The sequence below is a fragment of the Punica granatum genome, chromosome 8 (genome assembly GCF_007655135.1).
Source record: "Punica granatum isolate Tunisia-2019 chromosome 8, ASM765513v2, whole genome shotgun sequence".
NCBI classification, from domain to species: domain Eukaryota; kingdom Viridiplantae; phylum Streptophyta; class Magnoliopsida; order Myrtales; family Lythraceae; genus Punica; species Punica granatum.
In genome coordinates, this window is record NC_045134.1 from 26,113,505 (window position 1) to 26,135,185 (window position 21,681).

At 37.7% G+C, this 21,681-nt stretch overlaps 2 protein-coding genes across 2 annotated transcripts; one reads left to right on the forward strand and one right to left on the reverse strand.

Moving 5' to 3' along the window:
- Nucleotides 1–425: 425 nt before the first annotated feature.
- LOC116187098 (pre-mRNA-splicing factor ATP-dependent RNA helicase DEAH1) lies at nucleotides 426–13,069 on the reverse strand. The gene is made up of 29 exons (XM_031515695.1): nucleotides 12,797–13,069; nucleotides 12,381–12,693; nucleotides 11,991–12,100; nucleotides 11,740–11,870; nucleotides 11,386–11,604; nucleotides 11,235–11,306; nucleotides 10,880–10,966; nucleotides 9,983–10,016; nucleotides 9,821–9,875; nucleotides 9,153–9,212; nucleotides 8,944–9,015; nucleotides 8,187–8,250; nucleotides 7,215–7,294; nucleotides 7,035–7,102; nucleotides 6,890–6,947; nucleotides 6,685–6,742; nucleotides 6,536–6,601; nucleotides 6,321–6,389; nucleotides 5,987–6,076; nucleotides 5,391–5,477; nucleotides 4,793–4,908; nucleotides 4,645–4,711; nucleotides 3,345–4,385; nucleotides 3,045–3,107; nucleotides 2,449–2,572; nucleotides 2,216–2,316; nucleotides 1,391–1,453; nucleotides 1,197–1,269; nucleotides 426–802 (listed from the first exon to the last, which is right to left on the reverse strand). Exons 3-29 carry the CDS (start codon nucleotides 12,088–12,090, stop codon nucleotides 768–770), a joined length of 3,153 nt encoding a protein of 1,050 aa, XP_031371555.1. The 5' UTR covers nucleotides 12,091–12,100; nucleotides 12,381–12,693; nucleotides 12,797–13,069; the 3' UTR covers nucleotides 426–767.
- A 4,005-nt stretch (nucleotides 13,070–17,074) lies between these two features.
- Nucleotides 17,075–21,608, forward strand: LOC116187682 (plant intracellular Ras-group-related LRR protein 7). The gene is made up of 10 exons (XM_031516573.1): nucleotides 17,075–17,434; nucleotides 18,075–18,144; nucleotides 18,245–18,291; nucleotides 18,450–18,558; nucleotides 18,716–18,801; nucleotides 19,504–19,594; nucleotides 19,988–20,073; nucleotides 20,736–20,822; nucleotides 20,921–21,066; nucleotides 21,344–21,608. The coding sequence occupies exons 1-9, from the start codon at nucleotides 17,336–17,338 to the stop codon at nucleotides 21,029–21,031; spliced, it is 786 nt and encodes a 261-aa protein (XP_031372433.1). The 5' UTR covers nucleotides 17,075–17,335; the 3' UTR covers nucleotides 21,032–21,066; nucleotides 21,344–21,608.
- The last annotated feature ends 73 nt before the right edge of the window (nucleotides 21,609–21,681 follow it).

Consider the following 21,681-nt stretch of genomic DNA (forward strand, 5'->3'; position numbering starts at 1 on the left):
TAGTTCAATCGTAATAAGGTTTTTTTCGTTTCTGGTATGCGATACATTTTACGTCCTCGGGGTCTCAAAACAATAGAACTTGCGCCAGCCCGACCACTTTCTAGTGTAGCCGGTCTCGAAGCTAGTCGAATTACTACATTATATCCATGAACAAGCCAAATTGATTTGAGTCCCAGCATAATCCCACAAGTCCATTTAGGAAGAGTTTTGGTTCAGTCCTAGATTTATTATTTATTTATTGAAAAATCTCACATGACACACAACCATCCCGTCCGTTCATCCGTGAGACCCACTCAAGGCCCATGCGTTATGGACGATCATGATCCCGGTGTCATGTCACGTTAGACTTTCCGTTTATTTATAGGACAAAAACACGAACCACAACATAACAAAGGGGACAAGACAGGGAGGCCACCTGCAGAAGCTTCTGCATAAATCTCATGAATCAGAGCATCTCCTTGTAATACTTGGAATACCACTCGTTAGGGTACATCTCCTCGCTTTGTACGTGAATAAGAAGCAGCGTCGTATATCAAATTTCTCGAAGAACAGAACCACCTTCAAAATTTCAATGGAGAACATCCATTAGAAACCTACACAAACATATTTACAGTTAACAGCTCCAGAGCCGACTAAACCATCTCGTCCTTTCCCTAACGTTTCTCTGGAGATATGTACAGAGCAAACATGACGCCTCCGCTGACAATGCTCGGGTACAGTTTCTCCGCTGACTGCTATGCTGCTTGTGAATATATCATGCTTTGTCCTTAAGGGGGCAGTTTGGGCATTTTCTTGGATGTTGCTGCCACAGAGAGGAAAATTCATTAGTATCATTACTACCGCATTTCGATAACGCGAGAAAAGTTGTTTACTGTAAATGCAGACATTATTGTATTCCACGGGCAATAAGCAGAAGCAAATTTTATCACAGCAACATCTTTTGCTTTGAAAATTCGTAAACTATCCACAGATTGATTTGTCAAACATATATTATGCTTGCAATATGCTTATTCAGCAAATATGCAGGAAAATTTTCACAAGAATCTAGATAAACAGCAAATGGACGATGTGAATGTAAAAGACGATCCTCGTATCCTACATCTAACTTCAAAGATCATTTATTTTGTTTGTACCTACTTCAAATGTTAATTTGAGGAGCACTAGCTTATGTAAACAAGGAGGGAGGGAGATCTTACGATCTTCAACGTCTTTTAGCTGGTAGTAATGAGGGGCAATCTCGACCAACCACTCTGGCTTCAATTCAGTCACCTGAAAATTAACCTTGCCGATTTAGCTAACAAGCACAGACCCACAAAAAAAAAAATAAAAGGAAAAGCTCAACATCAGGAGATGAGAAAACAAGTTGAAAGGAGTTTTTTAAGAGGATTACCTGTCTCATGTACTCCTTAGTGGTCAAAACCAATTCATGATATACAACCCATCTTGGAAGTGCCTACAAGACGAAGAAGTACTTGCCAAATAAGTCAACACCACAATTGCCGAAAGTCCTCGAGTTTCTATATTAAACAAAGCAACATAATTTTTCCTAACAAAAACCAGACAGCGTTCAGCTTTACCCGCTAACATATTGGTACAAACCCTAATTATAAAACAATATATCAATGTAACCTAGCAGCCAAGTCAGATACCTATTACCATAAGGAGGAAGAGAAATTGGAAAGAAGTAGAGATGGAAAGAAATGAGAATTCTGGACAGAGACCTGAAAAGGCAAGATTGAAATTTATTTGGGGGGGAAAAATGAAAAGAAGGTGAAGGGAGAGACTGATATTTATGAGTTAAATTCCCTCGAACAGCTATGGCTCTAAAACATGGAAGGGGGTGTCAAGTCTTGTTTTCTTATAATCCTATTTTGAGCCATTTAGAGGGTTTCTCTTAGATATCCTAGCTTGTCTTTGATAAGATAATAAATTCTCTGTTCTTTTTTTTTTTTGGTGAATAGTTTTATATATATATATATATATATATTTTACATACACAGACCAGTGCCCAGAATCATGCAACATTCAAAAGACCCTAGCAACCAAGCACCAATACGGCAGGGTGTTGAGTTATAGCTTGATGGATCAATATTCCAATTATACGTTTTGCTAAGCCCTCCTAATAATCCTTCTAATTACAATATTGGCAGGCGTTGTAACTGCATCAACATCCAAAGGCATAGGCCATAGAAGCAAAACAGAGAGGGAAGCATACCTGTGCCAGCCCTGAACTTGGGTGAATATGCACAGTTTGTGAATGTTTGACAGTCTTGTAGGATCCATTTTTCTGGAGTCGTGCAGAATGAGGGAAAAAACCTGGTAGTAAAAGGCGAAATTGTTAAAAAGAAAGAAAATTAGTGTTAACCGACCCAATTGCTATATACATAAACAAGGGAAAAATTAGATATCAAGTCAAATATCGAACGGAACAGACAAAGATACTCTTACCAGATATAATCGACTTCTTAATGGCATCTAAATCATTGAGATTGGAGGTCATCTCAATTTCAACCCTTTCCAAGAGGCCCTCCAACTGGTCACGGATGTCCCTAGCACGTTTCATGCTCCTGACCTGTCAAAAAATCAAGTGCAAAGTGATATAAGAATCACCGGCCACAAACTCTAATAAGACAGTGAGGTGAACAAATATCTACTGGTTCTAGTATGAAAGTGTACTCTTCCATTTGCTAACCAGTTATAGACAATAGTCTATCTAATATAAATTGTCAACTGCTTATAGCATTCTGTTTCTACTCATATCGTTAAAGAAAACCTATTACGATTAAAACATAGCATTGCGATCTAACTATAGAAACAAGAGATAAAGGAAAAGTTAGTCAGTGAAAAAACAAAATGAAGAGATAAAGGGAAAACAATCTCAAAAGACCGCAAAGAATATATGTATATATATTTTTTGAATAGCTAAACATAACTGTGATTAATCAACTTAGCATAGCAATTTAATAGCATAATAACAGAGTCATCCCGTTGTTTTACATCGAAAAGTAAACGGGAGACCTATATTATGTACGGAACTATATTACCTGTATGTAATTCTCATAGCACCATTGCGTGGAGTAATTTGTCTCTTTCCAAGAATTGTATACCTGAATTGACATCAGTGAACCAATAAAATGAATAACAAATCACATAACGGTTGAATGGAAAAAAAAAAAAACCATCAATGACCCAAACATAGTCCAACTACGAGTCAAGGTATCCATTGAATTCAATTGTTACATAAAATATATGACAGAAAGTATCAGATGAATAAAATGGTTAAACCAATCAACTGGCAGCCACTCTGCCAAATCAAGTCTAAGAGATGGATTCCATGAACATACCTTAAGCAGGGCAATGTGGTCCCCCACGTTCCCAAGATGAAAATTTAACCGAGCATTATCAGCATGGACTTGTTTGTCCTTTGGTCGGTAAAAGATGGAATTCCCAACTGAAAGCATTGCTGCAATAGAAATGACCTCATCCGAGCACTTGTACTTGTCAGAAGCCACAATCATCTTCGAAAGCATAGGATCGAGGGGAAATTCAGCCATCCGCCTCCCACTTTTTGTTAACTCCCCAAGTTTATTCAGAGCACCGAGTGCATAAAGCATCTCTAAGGCTTTCAATAAAGCTTCTGAAGGGGGAGGATCCATAAAATCAAAATTTAACAGGTCATGGATACCAAGGCTCTTTAGCGTCAAGACAACATTTGCAAGGTTGGTTCTTTGAATCTCAGGAGTCGTGTTATCTTCCAATTCGGTCTGATAAGAATACATCGTGTACAAGCGGAAGCAAATTCCAGGACCCGTTCTTCCAGCACGACCAGCTCTTTGATTTGCAGAGGCTTTGGAAATAGGAGTGACTAGCAATGACTCCATTCCAGTTCTTGGGTTGTACGCTTTCATCTTGGAAAACCCTGGATCAATCACATATTTTATTCCATCAATGGTTAGAGATGCCTCCGCGATATTTGTAGCTAGGACCACCTTTCGTGCCCCTTCTGGTGTTGGTTCAAAGATCTTGGCTTGCAGCTCCGTAGGCAAATTGGCATATATAGGACATATGATGAGTTCAGCAATCTTGGTCCCTAAGCCCCTTGTCCGTTGCTTCATTATCTCTTCTGCAGCTTCGATTTCTTCCTGACCAGTTAGAAAAACCAGAATATCTCCAGGAGGATACTGAGCATGGATTTGAAGGGCAGTGACAACAGCTGCATCTAAGTAATCAGCTTCAGGTGCTTTAGTGTACTGAATATCGACAGGATAACGTCTTCCTGGAAATTTGAAAATTGGAGCCATGTCGAAAAAATCGCTGAACTTTTCTGCATCGAGGGTTGCACTTGAAATGAGAAGCTTCAGATCAGGCCTAAAGCGGGAAATGTCCTATCATTCAGAAGAGTCAAAGTCAGTAAGTACTTTGAGGTATACAATGTTAAACTCTGCCTAACACAAACAAGGTATTGTTACCAGAACAAAACTCTAAGAGATGCTGATATGCACATAATTGAGCAGGATAATTTGTGGTCAATACAAGGGCGGGAGGTCCAGATTGATCCAAGGAGCAGAGAATCCTATCTACTCCCAATTTTTGATGTATTTTGTGCATGACTTGGAAAAAAAAATTATTTGGCGGACTACTTACCTTAACCAAGCCAAACAAAATATCAGTCGAAAGTGTTCTTTCATGAGCTTCATCGACCATCACGACACTGAAAATATGACCATATGTAAGTGGCAACAATAACATTAATCAAGATAACAAATTTCAACAGGGAGAATGAGATGCTCACCTGTAGCTAGCTAGATCTGGCTCCCCCAAGAATTCACGCAGCAACATTCCATCTGTCATGTATTTCAAAATCGTCTTCTCAGAAGTGCAATCTTCAAAACGGATGGAATAACCAACCTGTCAATCACAGTTGAAACATTATATTTCCTTCAGCTAAGAAGAAAGCCGAATGGATCACTAAATGCAAGACGATATGTGTCGGTGTTGTATTACACATAATCATTGTAAAGCGAACAGTTCTATGATGAAACTAAAAAAAAAAATTCCATACACTCCCTTGCATACCCAGACACCACGATATCCTAACAGCTGTGGCTACCTAAGTCCTCAATGTATCAGTTTTTAGCTGGTAATTAAACTAATTATTCAGCAATTTATTCAATACATCCAAATGCTCATGGCAACATGTTGCAAGCTCCCAGATGTAACTGCCCGAGAATTGGGGAGGCAAACTAGAAAGCACTCAAGAGTATTAAATGAAGAAGGATGCTAGATTGACTATGCCCATAGTACTCCAAGCACTTCAACGAGAAAGTAAGAAAATATTGACAAATTATAAAGAAGATAGTCAATAGCAAATTACAAAGAAAACAGTATACCTCGTGCCCAAGCTTGACACCCATTTCTTGTGAAACTCGAGCTGCCACACTCATCGCAGCAACTCTACGTGGTTGGGTGCATGCAATCTGTAAAGAGCAAAACAAGACAAAAAGTCATCAGTACTTTAGAAAAACTACTCCTGGAAAGTAACATAATGAACAGGCGAATGCTTCAATAACTCCAACATGATCAAACCAATATATCTCAGAGACTTGAAGAACCAAAGACTAGGCATTGCTCATTCTCTTTCCTTTTCCTAAGCAAACACAAGATACTATTACTTGCCATTCTCCCACATAAATATGATTATTTAATGTACGGACATATGGCTTGCCTTCTATTTTCTTGAGCCCCAGGAACTAGGTTCAATGCAGTGGCTAGATACCAATTTGAAAAGTTGACCAATTTTCTATGTCCATTTTTCTCCCTGATCATTAAATAGTGAATATATATCATGCTGCTACACAGGTTGAGCTCCATACAAGGAATACCAGCATATTCATAAGAGTGCTCAATTTAAAACAATACAATGAGATCTCTAAAGAAAGTAACAAACACGCAATAGGAGATCCTACAAAACAAAATAATAGCACACCTTTCCCTTTTTAGTGTAGCCAGCCTCATGGAGGTATTGAGGAATCTGAGTAGTCTTCCCAGATCCGGTCTCCCCAACGATGATAAGAACCTACAGAAACCAATTATAATAAACATGAGAAGAAAGAACACATGCTCAAGCACAAGGGCTATAACCACTCACATGGCTGCGTTAAGTTGGAGTATATAAGATATTAGCCCCAACCCCCAAAAAATAATAATAATAATAATAATAATAATAATAAATTAGTGCATAGGAGAGGACATGCATGTCTTAAAGCAGAAAATTGGATGCATCAGAACCGAATATAAAATAAAAGGCCAAAGACAAGTACCTGATGAGTTTCAATTGCTTGAAGTAACTCCTCTCTATAAGGATAAATGGGCAACTTTTTGCGGTCCTCCTGAGAAAGTTAAGGTGCAGTGAAGATATTAAATCGTAAGCTTTTTGAAATGATCTGGAGCTGAAAATTCTTCTTACTGCTGTAAGTCAAAATTTCACATAATCTAACATGATAAATTCAAGAGAAACTAATAATCAAATGCGAACCTGAAGCTTTTCTAATGCAGATTGAACCTTGGATTCATCAGGGGATTCAGGAAGTTGCCCTTCATACTGTATCAGTACCAAAGAATATCAGATGCAAATCACAGTCAAAAACCTGAAATTAAACAATTAACAAAAGACAGTAGACATACATTCTCACCAGCCAGCACATTTGCCTTTATAAACTCTATCTGGTCCTCAAAAACGTACCTGTACCACAAAAAACCATAACCACAAGAAATTAACTCCTCCTACATGAAAAGATAAAATCGCACCCACATCTTTATCATAAATAGAGTCATGAAAAAGGGGAGGACAAGGAACATATTATGGAGATTAGAGGCCAGCTGAACATACTCATATTCATCAGAAGCTAGCTTTTTATCCTTGGAACCAAACTTCAAAGTAGCCTTTTCTGCAAAATGGCGGGCACTGTTACCATGCCCAAAAAAAAAAAAAGGAATATGTATGATAGGAAAATACTAAATAAACCAGTAATTACCAGTCTGGTATTCTTCCCAGGCTTCTTGTTCAGCAAATGGATTCATCTTCTCTGCAGCATCTGTGTCTCTGCATTGCTCAAAAAAATAGTGACAGCTAAATAAACTGCAGCAACTATGAGACACTAGGGCAAACAAAATATTGTATTTAACCATTCTAATAATTCTACAAGTACACCAACCTGTAACGCTGCATAGCCACAGCAAATCTCTTTTCCTGATCAACACGTCCTTCTTGATCATAAGCATCAGGGATCCGATACTGCAATTCAAGGAAAGAACAAACAGGAATTCACAATTAGTTGACCATGACATGAACTGAATACAGCAAACTAAAAAAGAATGGTTTCTATTATTCCCATAGTGCCTCTACTTTTTGTCTCATTCTTCCTTTTTCTTATTAAAAATTCAGCAAGATTGAGAATCATAGAATAAATATTTCCTCACTACTTCAATGACACCATTCGCAAAAAGAAATGAGGATCACTGTACAATAGAAAGATTGATAGGTTAACATATTCAAGTAATCATCAAAGTTCAGCAGATGGTCCACATACATGGAACAGTGATTGTTTAATAGGTCTCAGTAATTTGAAGAATTATTATCTGCTTCTGTTATTTTTTCATGCACAAAATGTTTCAAAATATCAACATGCATGGGCATGATAGTCAGCATTATTTCAGGTAGAATGACGTGAAAGGATTCTTTTATTTTAATGAATGTTAACATACTCAAGTAATCATCAAAGTTCAGCAGATGGTCCACATACATGGAACAGTGATTGTTTAATAGGTCTCAGTAATTTGAAGAATTATTATCTGCTTCTGTTATTTTTTCATGCACAAAATGTTTCAAAATATCAACATGCATGGGCATGATAGTCAGCATTATTTCAGGTAGAATGACGTGAAAGGATTCTTTTCTTTTAATGAATATAACAATTATCTAATTTACCACGAGCAATAATTTCGTTTAATAATTCCAATCAAGAGATAAAGTACACACAGACCATTCAGTTATACTATCTAAAAAAATGAAACTGGCAGAATAATAATGGATCAAGAACATATATTAAACAGTAATTCTAGACATTGGGGAAAGGGACATTTGCAGCCAAAAGAATAAAATAAAATAAAGGAGATATATAAAGTACCTCATCCCTGCTGTCAAGATCTTCTTGGTACTTCGTTGCGAGCTCAACTATCTCTTTCTTGCGTCTACAAGGGAAAAAAAGAAAAAAAAGATAGAGAGAATAGGCCATTGTCAATAGCAATTCACTGACTCAGCAATGACCGACAGTTATTTGAGTAGTCTCTCTTTGTACCACAAAAGAAACAGACATACTGTACCATGAATATTAATTTCCATCTAGTGGCTCTTACAAGGGAAAAAAAGAAAAAAAAAAGATAGAGAGAATAGGCCATTGTCAATAGCAATTCACTGACTCAGCAATGACCGGCAGTTATTTGAGTAGTCTCTCTTTGTACCACAAAAGAAACAGACATACTGTACCATGAATATTAATTTCCATCTAGTGGCTCTATCGGCCCAAAATATGCTACCGTTCAATAAAACTGATGCAGCAAAGTTAACTAGGCTAAATACATTGGACTGGGCATCTCATATGCTGCTAATTTATCAGAATAAAGAATGACAATATATAGGGAGGAGACTTGCTTCTTGCAAACTTGATTTACCTCATCTCTGACAAAAAGCAAGATCAAAGAATGACATATGACAGATCAATTCATTTCATTGAAGGTCTAAAAGATTAACTTATGATATAGCCTACCATCAACCAATTCTGTTATAGATTACTTGTTTTATAAGAGAATAAAATCTCATATAGTATGCAAACAAAGGTAAATATGCAAGATAACACCACTTCCCATCATCATGTAATCAGTTACCTGAAGAGACGCTCTTCCTCCGCTGTAAGCTTTACACCTGCAAATAAATACTGCTCATCCTCTAAATCATCCCTGCAATAAAATTAACATGGAAATACTTCAGCGACGATAAATAACCAGCAGCATATAGGGAATGTAGGTACAAAATGCAACAGTACTGAGAATTGAAAAGGTTGCACGACATCTTAGCAAGTCTCACTATCCCATACCTGATCTCCTCCAGCTTCTTCTGCTCTCGCTTTTTGAGATATTCCCACCTTGAAACTTTTCTAGAAGTACAGAAAAAGAGAATGCCATCAGTATAAGTACACCACAGCGAGAATAAAAAGCCGAACCACCAGCAAAATGTCATATCCTGAAAGTTCCTTAACAAAACCACCCAAAGAAAAAAAATAATAGTAATAAACCAGTTCCAAACTTTTGCATAAAAATGCATATACTTTCAGACTTTGAGAGCGTGTTAATTGTTACATTTATGAGGTGCAGAATGTTTAAAAAAAAAAACTTTCAGGTGCTTATGTGACCAAATCATCCACAAAGCTTGACTAGACATTAGAATTCGAAATATTTTACATAAAAATGGAATCGAAATAGCTATTATTCCTCCAATATATGCTAATATTACTTAACACCATGAAATTAAAAAACGACAACCCTAGAAGCGATTATGCTAGTCATACTTTGATAGCCAGCAACTCAAGTTAACCACCAGTTCCTCCATCAAAATAAACTCTTGATAGAGAGAGTAGACTACAGAATTCATATTAAAAATTTTACCAAAAAAAAATGAGTACCTACAACTGCATTCCCGCAATCTTGTCAATTGAAAAGAAGGAAACAAACACAAAGCATAGTCAATCTCAGCATAAGAACAAACCTTAAAGCTTCAGTGCCATCAGATTCCAAAGCATTTGATCGTCGAAGTGCCTCCTCTGTAAAAAGGAAAAATGCATCAAACTACATCCTCGACTATAGATTACAGAAGTGCATAAACAGGCACACATGTGCACTATTTTATAGTTGGTCTCAACTTACATACCTTCTTCTTTACGTGTCAATTTTGGCTCTGCAAGCTGTTGGAAGTTTAAAAAGTAAAACATAAAAAAGAATCAGAAACAGATGAGAGTAACATGATGAAAACCATAAATACTATTATGCATGAACGTAAAGGTAGATATACCATAGGTATAAACATTTCGGGAAAAACTGCGCTCGCAAGGACCAGAGGCTATGTATGAAATGCGTATACCCAACATTCAACATATAAACACATGGACTTTATGCTTAATTTACATATGCAACATGGACAAGAACCTACAATATTAGCTAGACACAACTCCCTCCCATTTTGTTCCTTCCCCTCTAACACGTACTACCAGGCCTTTATCCCCGTCACTTAAATAAATCTATACTATTACAAAAAGAGTGAATAAAGAAGCTTGTCTGACTTTTAAATTTCAAAATACCCATGATAAAATAATTTCACAAATTAACAGCCAGTAGATGAGTTGACAGTTGAGGTTAAATTAGTATTTTACATATTTCTACAACTACCACTTCACCACTCCTCCCACTATTCTCTCTTCTCTTTTGTTCCTCCCAGCTGTTCCCTCTCCTCCCGTTCTCTCTAATATTCAGTCAACTTCCCATCTTTTCATATATTATTTATCAATTCGTGATTCTCAATTAATATATCACTTTTAATTTTCATAATGAGTAACCCTACATGCATTTGAAAATTTTCAATACATATAATATTATTGGAAAAGAAGTACTAATATAATAATGCAAAAAGATTAAAAATACCGTGCAGAGCACTGGTATAAAATCTAGTTGCTACCAAAACGAGCGAACTGAATAGATTTTTAATGCAAAACCCAATTCCATAAAATCCCATGTAAATGGGGAAAACAATGGCATGAAATAATGGACATACCTTCCGAGTCCCTGCTGCATCTCGTTCTCGAATATTTTGCTCCAACTGCTCCCTTTCTCTTTGATCACGTTCTCTTTCCTCCTCTGACTGCAGAACAAAGGACATATTGTGTATGACAATCTTTAGAAAGGAAACCGAGGATAACTTATCATTACTAATGTCTAAAGCAGAGACAGGACAGCCACCCCAAAATTTAGACAAGATAAAGTTTAGACACTTCATAAGATATATGCAACCTTTCGAAAAAAAAAAAAAACCACAGCAGGCAGCACTAAAATCAGTTCTGATCCTCTGAAAACCATTCTGCACAGATTTCATAATATTCACTTGCAACAACAGTTAAAAGAAAAGATACCTCAGAGCCACCTTCTTGGTCATGAGATGTTCGTCTCTTGACCCTTCTTCCTTCATCAAACTGCACGGGTGGCTGAATCATAGCATGAGATCAGTAACCTGAGAATTCAATAATAGATAAACAGACTTTAAGAATGATGTTCTTCAGATACCTCATCCTCCTCATCATCATCGTGAATTTCAGTCTTTTTCCTTAAACGTTTCTTATGAGTATCTGCCTTCTTAGTATCAGAAACAGAAGCGCCAGAAGACCTCTTCTCAACACTGGCATTATTCCCATAGTCTTCATCGTCGTCATCGGCATCTAACAGTGCGTAAGTACTCTGCTTCCTTGCGAACATTGCAGCTTCCCTCTCTTGTTTCTGATAAAGCTGATTAGACGAATGAAAACTCAAATTAAGTATCCAATCTGCATATATTACAAACAAAACTAATTGATAGATAGCCAATAGCATGCTGAAGCAGATGACTGAAAAACTTAGACTTAAGTGATGATAGGAACTCACATTCATAGAAGCTGCTTTACGTGGCACTCTCGAAAAAACTTCTTCGGCAAAAGCCCGTGTTTCACTCGAAGATGACAATCCGAAGTCTACCAGCTTCCCAAGAACATCAGCAGGCGAAGATGCCTGCTTGGCTGAAAAATACAAGACCACAGCCTCAAAGTCACATGGGAACTAATACCAATTGCAGCTGAACCACAAAAAAAAAGGGAGGGGGAGAGAGAGAGGGGAGGGAGAAGGAACACTGCACTTACCTAGTCCGATAACATACTGGACAACGGTGGTCTGCGAATACCCGAGAAGGGTCATCAGCTGGTCCGAAACCCAAGTTTTGAGATTGCTTTCGCTTCCCATCGTATTTCAGCTGCAAAATAGTCATAGCAGATGAATAACCCAACTCCAACGCAGTCATGAGCTTAGACACTACGCGTCCAGTAGTGTCTAAGCAAGAACCAATCCCAACGAAAAGGTTTTTTTTCCTCCCACTGAGAAAGAATTTATTCTTCAATTCGAGTTCATTTCAAAATACTTCAATTGGTACGCGCAAGAAATAGGCCAATTCGGCAGCTTTTTGCTCAATTTCTCGCGGAGTCAAATTTTCAACACTACGCGTCAAGGGAAATTGTTCTTGATGGTTACGTTACCTTGTTGAGCGCCCGATAATCAATGCACAAGGCTCCCGCTTTTTCTGGAATAAAACAGGGGCTCCCCAAGCTTTCCCCAGCAAGATAGGGCTCCTCTCTACGCTGAAACTCGAGTAAGCCGATTACCTTCTGTGGGAAAGAGAGAGTGCCGTACGCCACCAAGTTGAATTCTTGAATCTCAGGAGAAGCTGGTTCGCCGGCAACGGTAGCTCGTGGGTCTGTGTTAAACTATGGAGGCGTTCCTTTGCACGAGTAAGAAACCGATGTATTTCCACGGGTCGCCCTCGTTCCGTATATGAGTTCTTTCGAATTTCTGGTATCAGCAAGAGCAGAGAGATCAGAAGCAACGGCATTACCACCGCATCGGTCTTTGCTATTGGAGCTGGTAGCGCAATTGAAGAAGAAGATGCTCTTACGTCTGAGCCGGAAAGACAGAACTTTCCTGTGCCTGCGTTCGGGGTTTTGTCCCTGGAAGAAGAAGATGATGATGAAGCTGGCGAGGCGACTGGGGTCCCAGCTCAATCAACAGAGCTCAAGGTAGCTATGGGGGAGAAGAGGAGCCGGTGGTGGAGAATGGGTCGAAGCTCTAAGGAGAGAACGCTTTGCCGCCGCCGGGATTCAATGGAGGCCGTCGGTGTCGCTGCTCTCCGACTCCGACCGGGCAAGCCAATAACAACATGCTCTGTTGAAGATCCGAGGAAACACCTTTCTTTTCCGTTTTCGGGTGCTGAATAGGGAACTGGACCGACTTACTACATGGGCCCAGGTTCAAGCCCAACAACTAAGCCCAAGTTTTATTCCATTTTTAATGGGAGCCCAGCCGTAACCCCGGGCTTTGATAAATCCATGCCCAGCACAACTAATTAGGTTCAACACCCGCGCATTGTTGCGGGTCCAAATAGTCCATTTAATCAGATGACGCTCATTCCTAATGGGCATAATGAGAATAATATATGAATAATTAAAAATGAGAATTTTAACTCGTTTCTTGACCATTTGATAAAAATCTAGTAATATACGAATTGTTATTTTAAGCACTTATTGATGGAATAGATTAGCTAGGATAATCGTCAAACAACTTAAATTAATCCATATTTATTATAAAGTAGTGTTACTATAATCTTACGAGGGTTATTCTAGTCACAAATATATTATTCGTAGTCAATAAGTATATTATTTATATGCTCATGTCGTTACTTCTCGAATTATAATACTATACTATAATTGTTTTTGTTAACCACCTATATTGTTATATATGGTGCGTTTGGTTTCGGAGTTAAAGTAATTTTGATTTTGATTGTGAAAAATGAAAAATGATTATGTAGTATGTTGAGTTAAAGTTAAAGTTAAAATTTTTGACTTGGAAAATATTAATTTTCATTGTATAGTATGTTGAGTTAAAGTTAAAGTAAAATTTTTTGTGATTTTAACTGCGAAACCAAATTGAGCGATAAAGTCCCAAATTAACCCCTAGAACTAAATTTTAGTTTGACACAATTAGTTTAAAGAAATTAACCCATTCTATTATATTATTTGTTGCTATAAAAAAAGATAGAAGAAAGAATTGATTAATTCGCTTATAATCCATGATATCACAATAAAAAAATTATAACCGACCAATGACACCCATTTCTTCCTTTCAATTTTCACTATTCGTATATAAAAAAAAAGTTGTTGAGTATGATTTTGTACAAAAATAAAGCAATTGAGTACGAGAATGATATCAACTCCACTTTAACAAGATCTGCCACGTTTTGGTTATACATATATATATATATATATGTTAATCTACATATATATTAATTCAAACTATATCCACGATATCGTCCCGTGTAAGCATTTTTCCTAAACCCTTAGTTCATGGTGAAGTGTCTTTTCACGATATTGCATTAAAGCATATACACGAACCTCGAGTACACCCCGAGTCAAATTACATAAATTGTCATAATAATATTTTAAAATTATCGCGTACCTTTTCATTCATTTATTTTTGATGAATTATTTCTTTAAAACAATTTTTTTAAAAAATTACTAAAAAAAGCACACAAAACTACCACCGCAACACGTGGGCTAAAGGGCTAGTTTTGAAATTCTTTTAAAGGACGTGAAAAGAAATTAAACGAAGGAGATAAAAATAGAAAAAAGATAAAAACTTTATAGGAAAACTATTTAAAATGAGGAAGAAATGGAGGAGAATTGGGGAGAAAAGGGGGGGACACGTGGCCTCTTCTCATGCAATGGACCTCGAAAAAGAGGGGCTCGAGCTCGGCTCTAATTCGATCGAGCTTGGAGAGGCAAGCTCGAGCTTGGTTCATGAGCATTTAGAGCAACTCCAGCTCGGCTCGTCAATTTTTTCAAACTCGAGTAGCTCGGCCTCGATAAGCTCAATAGGCTCGAGCTCGACTTAGAAGAGAAAATATTTTTTTTCAATTAAAGAAAAAATAATAATAGTAATAATAATAATAATAATAATATAGTAGGTTTGGGTTTATCGTGTGGATTTAAATTTATCATGCGGGCTGAGCCTAGATAATTTTATATGATAAATGGGATTAGACTCAATAAGACTCGCGAGCTGCTCGAGTTGAGCACACTCAGGCTCAAAACTTGGCCCGTGAGACTATTCGGTTTGGCTTGACTCGAATTCGATAAGATTGAGCCGAGCTCGGACAATTTGCGAGCTGTATCGTCTCGCTTACACCCCTGGCGGAGTCAATAAGCCATCGCCGTCGCAGCTCTCCGACTGCAACCGGGCAAGCCAATAACGACATGCTCTGTCAACGATCACAGAAAAGGGGTAAATTGGACCCATGTTTTTACCCCCCCTCCCTCTAAAAAAAAAGGGGTAAATTGGACCGACTTACTACATGGGCCCAGGCGCCAGCCCAACAATTAAAGCCCAAAATTTATACCATTGTTAATGGGGGTCCAGCAGTACCCTGGCTCCATTCCTAATACAACCAGTTGGACGTCGGTATTGGAATCCGATGAAGTTGCGTAGAGAAAGTTACCTGTTACGAGGGCAACCAGTGGTTTGGTAACTGACAAGTTCATGGTTGAATTGTGAGTTGATCTGTATCCATATAATTCATGTACTACTCGAGTCTATTTATTCTGGCAATTCAACCTTTTATCGAACCGATTGAAACACATGGTGTTGATCGGACTAGAAAGCGGAAGTATGCTTGTTTATCACTTTGCTTTCTTACATTGTACAGTTAACGTTAGTGCAAATTTTAATATTGTCAAATAATGGCGATGAGCAACGAATAGTTTAGATTGCGGACAATAGTATTTGTTGATTCCATAACATAAACAAAATTCCCTTAAATTTCGAGCATCAATCAGAATATTATAGTGATCGGTTACTATCAATTAATCTGACAGATCAATAATTCTCAACGTCACTCATTGACTTTATAAATATTAGATTGTGTTTGGTATTTGAATAAAGTTGAGTTTTTGTTTTAATTGGTTTGTAATGATTGTCTTATTGAATTATAAGAAAAAATTATAAAAATGTAATAAATAGTTGAGAGAATTTAGTATTAAAAATTGAATTGAATTGTTAAAAAAAAATTTAAAAGGGAAAGTAATAATCGTATTGTTGAATTGAAGATAAACGGAATTGCGTTGAGCTGAGTTTAAAAAAAAATTCTAAAGCCAAACATGATCTTAATTAACACGTGCTGAGTAAGAGGACGAAGTACTCAAACCATACCATGCCAAATACCTTCTACGGACACATGAAGAATCACTCAATAAATAGTTGACGACTTACCCCCTATTATTACCATGAAGATGCGAAAACCTTCTCTCGATACTTTTACTTTGTGATAGTTCTGATAGATAAATAATAAAATCCGAGAATAATCATAACTAAAAGGGAAATTTAAATAAATTATTTAAACTGAATATCTCTATATTTTTAATGATCACTTTCTATTCTTCATCCATAAAAACATCGTTAATTATTTGTCATTTCAGAGGGATGGACTATCGCTTATTGCCACCAGCCACCTAGGGATGGTAGCGATGTGAATATAGTGTGAATTTCAGGAGAACCTTTACCGCGATGCAATTTAAAACTATACATATATCCGCACCGTATCTGTCACAATTTTGAAAATTGAAAAATCGGGATTATTACTGCACCACGAAATGAAATTAAACGAAAATATAGAAAAACATAACAATTGAAAGAACAAATTTTAAAAAACTACAAGTAAAAATTATTCTTTAACTTAGTAGTCTTCTATCTCTATAGTTTTTATTATCTAGATGAGGAAATCAGTTGGGATGGGGATTGTGCTTGGACAATGGGTTTGAATGTTACTATATTAGCACAATCTATATATATATATAGAAAAACATAAAGTTTGCAGTGTGTTTTTTATCGGCCGTTTTACATTTTTGAAATTAAAAATCATATCCGTGCCATAACTAATTAATGTGATTCGCAAAAAATGGAGCGGCTATCCGCGGATACGGTTTGCCATCCTTACAGCCACCCACACTGTCCGTGGTTGCCGCCGGCGGCCGCTTCATCTCGTATCAAATATTTTAACTATTACTATATTAAATCGGAAATTTTGCTTATAATTAAAAAATAAATTATGCCCGCGGGAAAAGAAAAAGGAGGAAGAAAAATAAAAAGAATAAAAATAAAAATAAAAGGGGGAATAAAAGGGCGACAGGCTAAATCCACGGCGGGCAAACGCGCTTTTCGGTCCAAAGTCTCTGCAACTGAAAATTGAATATCCGACGCCGGAGCTCCAACCTTCTTCGTCAATTCGGCCTCTTCTTCCTCCGTCCTCTCCTCGTCGGAGCTAGCCGGCAGCGGCGATTGTTATGCTCTCTCGTTCCGGGAGACACTGAGTGAAAGGGGAGAGAGCTAGTCAAGTTCGCGGTCGCCGCTCGGGAGGAGGATTTCGTGAATTCCGAGGCCGGAATCAATGGGCTGCTGCGTCAGCAAGAGCGCCGATTCCAAGGCCAGCAGGATCGCGCGGTGGCGATCGACTGGCATTGTTGCTCTCCGCGACTCCAAACTGAAGGCAAATGATCACTCTCGTTTACCTCTCCCTTTTCACTCCTCTATGTATACATATTTGGAAGGTTCGATGGTCTGACGACGTGATTCACCTTGGGAGTTGTCAATTCTCCGAGTCTTGGTATTGAATTTCGTTGAGTGGTGGTTGAAGCTCTAGTCAGCAGTCGAATTTGGGTCGTCTATTCTCTCTTTCCGAATGAGCTTTGTGGATGAAATGGGCCGCGTCTGCCTAGTGATGAGTAGTTTCTCGGAGTGATTGGTGATCGCGATCACAACAAAATAGCTATGACTGTGAGCAGCATGCCGTGTTTCAACTTAGCTGTCCCCAGAAGAAAGAATGATAGACTCTGTGCTAGTTCAAATGAGTTAATGGATATTAGATAATCAGTTCTTGCTTGTTTTGGATCCTTGAAATCTGTGCTTTCGGTCGGGGTGAACGTGCTGATGGAAATGGTCTCTGTGCTTTTAGAATTTAGATCATCTCACGATTTTATGATGAGTATAATGATTCTGAAATTGGTCATTTGTTGTAAACTTACTTGGAATGGAGATGAATCATAGCCCGAGGGGAAAGAGATTGCATCGTCGTTCTTGTATAATTTCGATTGTTGCTTATGTAATTCCTCCACGTTCTCTCCCAACAGACATTCCCGGATGAAGTCCTGGACCTGGAGAGATCTGTACGCACTCTTGATTTAACACACAACAAGCTTGGTAATTCCCCATCTCTGTAATTATTGAATGTGGTATTATGTTCCGTAGGGTTCATATCCTAGGCCTCAAAGCTTACCCGCGGACTTAACTATTTCTGCAGTTGAAATTCCTTTTCAGATTGGCAAACTTATAAACATGCAACGTTTGGTAAGATCCCGCTCTCTGTTTATGTGTACTTCTTCTTCTTGTTCTTCTTTTTCTTTTAATATTTTAATTTTTTAAATGCATCATTAGTCAACTCTTTCTGGACATGACCAAGACAGTCTTCCTGATTCAAGGTGGTTTAACTTTTTCATTGCATTCAGGTCTTAGCTGATAACCTCATCGAGCGTTTGCCAGTTAATCTGGGGAAGCTTCAGTCCCTGAAAGTCATGATACTTGATGGCAATCGAGTAACTTCCTTGCCAGATGAGTGTAAGTTTCTCTCTGTATTATTGATAGACATCATGTCTTGTAATTCACATGGTATTCCCCTTGGGACTCCTTGGCTCCATATGTAAATACTGCAGGACCAGATTTTTATGTATCATTTTCTGTACTTCTTAATTATACCTATAATTCATTTATGTAGTGGGCCAGCTTGTCAGACTTGAGCGGTTATCCATCTCTGGGAATATGTTAACTAGCTTGCCTGAGACAATTGGGAGCTTACGTAATGTAAGTAATTGTGCACTTGCATATTTTAGAAACTGGTTGTTTCTGATGTAGGACAGAACTGACTAACCTGAAAGATCTAGGAGACTACTATTTTTGCAGAAATGAACATGAGAATTCAGCAATTGTATCTTGTCCTTTCATTTTGTGGCGTTGGCAAGAGAGCCAATGAATTTGAGTTTCAACGTTGTTCCGTGAAATCCTGTTAAGTGATTTATAATTAATAATCTTCCATGTAATTTAGACTGAATTTCATGTTGGTGTATGGACTTTGAACTTTTTTTGCTGAATTATGGACTTTGAATTTGAGTGAGTACAAAAGTGTCTGTTTTTGTCAAACTAGCATTAGACTGGAGTTTTGGAGATTCTTTTACAGGCGAACTACACCGTCACCCAACAACTTTAGTTGTGAAAAAGAGGCCGTGGCATTTCCTCTGAGGCAGCTCAATTTTCTTATGAAGACAATTCGTCCGTTGCCGTAAATCTTGTCATATCTCCTGATACACTAAATACCTATTTGGCAAGATTTTCCCTAGGAAGATATTGAATTGTTCTTATACTGGCCTGTAGAACTCTAGCTTTACTCGTTCTAGTTACCAGTCACTTATACTCTATTTATCAGCTTTGCTTTTCTTCCATTGCCATATTCTTTTGCAGAATTAAATGTATGTCATAAACTGTATATTGGATTGTTTTATGCTGCAGTTGTTACTCCTAAATGTTTCAAGTAACAAACTGAAGTCTCTGCCAGAATCAATTGGGAGCTGCTTCTCTTTGGAAGAGCTGCAAGCAGATGGTATTTTCTACATTTTGCTGTTGCTTCTCTTTGGAAGAGCTCCTTCTCCCATTCATTGTATTTTTCGGACTGATAATCAGCATAGAAATTGCCAGCTTTGCTTTTCTCAGCTTGGTTCTGTGCTTGTTTTTCTTTAATGGGCTTTGCACATTCATTGGCATCTTTAGTGAAACTTTATACATGTTGCTTAAGAAATGCTGAATCTGTCTTTTACTTTAACAATTAATATGATGCAATTTTTCTAGATTTATTATGATTCCTCAGTGTGGGATCATTATGATCTTATCAGTCAGAAAATTGAGGTCCTCCAGTCAATTTTTTCCCTTTAGTAACATTGCCATGCTCTGCATCACTGTATTAACTCGCTGCTCTATTCCTTCGGATTAATTGTAGATAATTCAATCGAGGAAATTCCTTCATCACTTTGCAATCTGATCAACCTAAAGTCCCTCTGCTTAAACGATAACAATGTGAAGCAGGTATGTATTTTATTCCCAGATATCTTCAATCCCCAACTGAAGCATAGCTTTGTCTACCTTCTACACTATTATCTTATTTGTCCAAAGCTTATAGATTGTTGACTTAGCTCTTTATGGTGATTGGTGTGCAATGTGGACGGTGTTGGTTGCTCATTTGACAAAGCGATAATCAGGCACTGCAATCCTTATCTTTTGGACATGTGGAAATGGATTGTGCATTTCTCAAATGTTTTGATGTAATAAAGGCTTTATGTTGAATCCACTGGGGATCTTTTGGTCATCTGAAAGGATGGATGCTGCTTGGGTCATCTTTGTGTGAATAGAAGCTAATCTTCTAAGCTTTTAAGCATATTTAAGCCCAGTGCCTTGTCACTCGATTTCACCAAGCACCAAAAAAGGCAATAAACTTTTCTGCTCATTGAAACCTAACAATCTTCTAAATTTATTTGACTTTGAGTTGGCCGACATTGATTTTGTTGAGCAAGAGGCCTGATTGCCTGTAATGATAAGTTTTGGTTTTTAATCCGAATATTTGGTCTGCCATGCGATCTAGTAAGTGTAGTGGGGTACAACCTTCTGCGAATATTGAAGTCTTTCCATGCCATATGTTTGTTGAAGTCTCATGCTGTGATGATTTCATTACTGTTGTCTCTTTTTAACAGATACCTTCTACGTTGTTGAAAGACTGCAAAGCTCTTCAAAATATTTCCTTGCATAACAATCCCATATCGATGGAGCAATTTCAGCAGGCAAGTTCTATTGATGTATCTTCTACGCTGTAACCAGACTATGACAAGCCCCCACATACAAATTTCCGTAACTCAATGTTTTGGATGTCTTTCCTCAGATGGAAGGATTCCAAGAATTTGAAGAGAGGAGAAAAAAGAAGTTTGACAAACAGATTGATTCGAATGTGATGATCAGTTCAAGAGGCTTGGACGAAGGCGTCGACTTATGACAGCATAGACTGTATAAGACACACACATAAATCGAGTAAGATCTTGTGCATCTGGTTACTTCTTTTTCCTTTTATTTGGGTTATATGTCATGATCTTGTTAATATGGATGATATTTTGTGCTTTAGTTGATTTTGGCACGCTCATGATTGTACTGAACCTTCTTTCCGAAATCAATTTCTTTCTCTAGGCGTTTTCAGTTGTGTAGTTAAGTCGCTGATGAATTTTCCCATGTCGAGTTTGCTGCTTCGCTGCCCCCATGCTTCACCTTTTCTATTTATGACATCTCATTGGGTTTGTTATTATCCTGACAGAAAAATTCTGGCGATTGAACTGCAAGCAGGACATTTTCCGATCCCTGAAAAACTCCAGACTCCAGTCAACTAGATTAGTATTCATGGTGATTCCGACACTCCCGATCGAATAATTTGTACTTTTGGCGTGAATTTGAATTGTTTGTATATATCGGCGTGACGGTTATATTGCCACTATTGCTGGCCTGTACATGAAATAGCATTTTTCTTGTAAAATCTATTCGAAGGCATGACAATAATATCACATATATCCTTCGCGCCTTTATTTTTGGCTTAAAATCTTCTATTTAATTTAAAATAAAATAAAAAAAGAAAAAGGAGCCGCGAAATAAATTTTT

Coding starts and splice junctions, on each gene's coding strand:
- LOC116187098 (XM_031515695.1), bottom strand. CDS start 12,090: ATGGGAAGCGAAAGCAATCTCAAAACTTGGGTTTCGGACCAGCTGATG. Junction 7,295..8,186: donor ATCTTGACAGCAGGGATGAG/GTACTTTATATA, acceptor CTTGAATTGCAG/TATCGGATCCCTGATGCTTA. Junction 2,573..3,044: donor GCTATGAGAATTACATACAG/GTAATATAGTTC, acceptor ATTTTTTGACAG/GTCAGGAGCATGAAACGTGC.
- LOC116187682 (XM_031516573.1), top strand. CDS start 17,336: ATGGGCTGCTGCGTCAGCAAGAGCGCCGATTCCAAGGCCAGCAGGATC. Junction 18,559..18,715: donor AACTTCCTTGCCAGATGAGT/GTAAGTTTCTCT, acceptor TCATTTATGTAG/TGGGCCAGCTTGTCAGACTT. Junction 20,823..20,920: donor CGATGGAGCAATTTCAGCAG/GCAAGTTCTATT, acceptor GTCTTTCCTCAG/ATGGAAGGATTCCAAGAATT.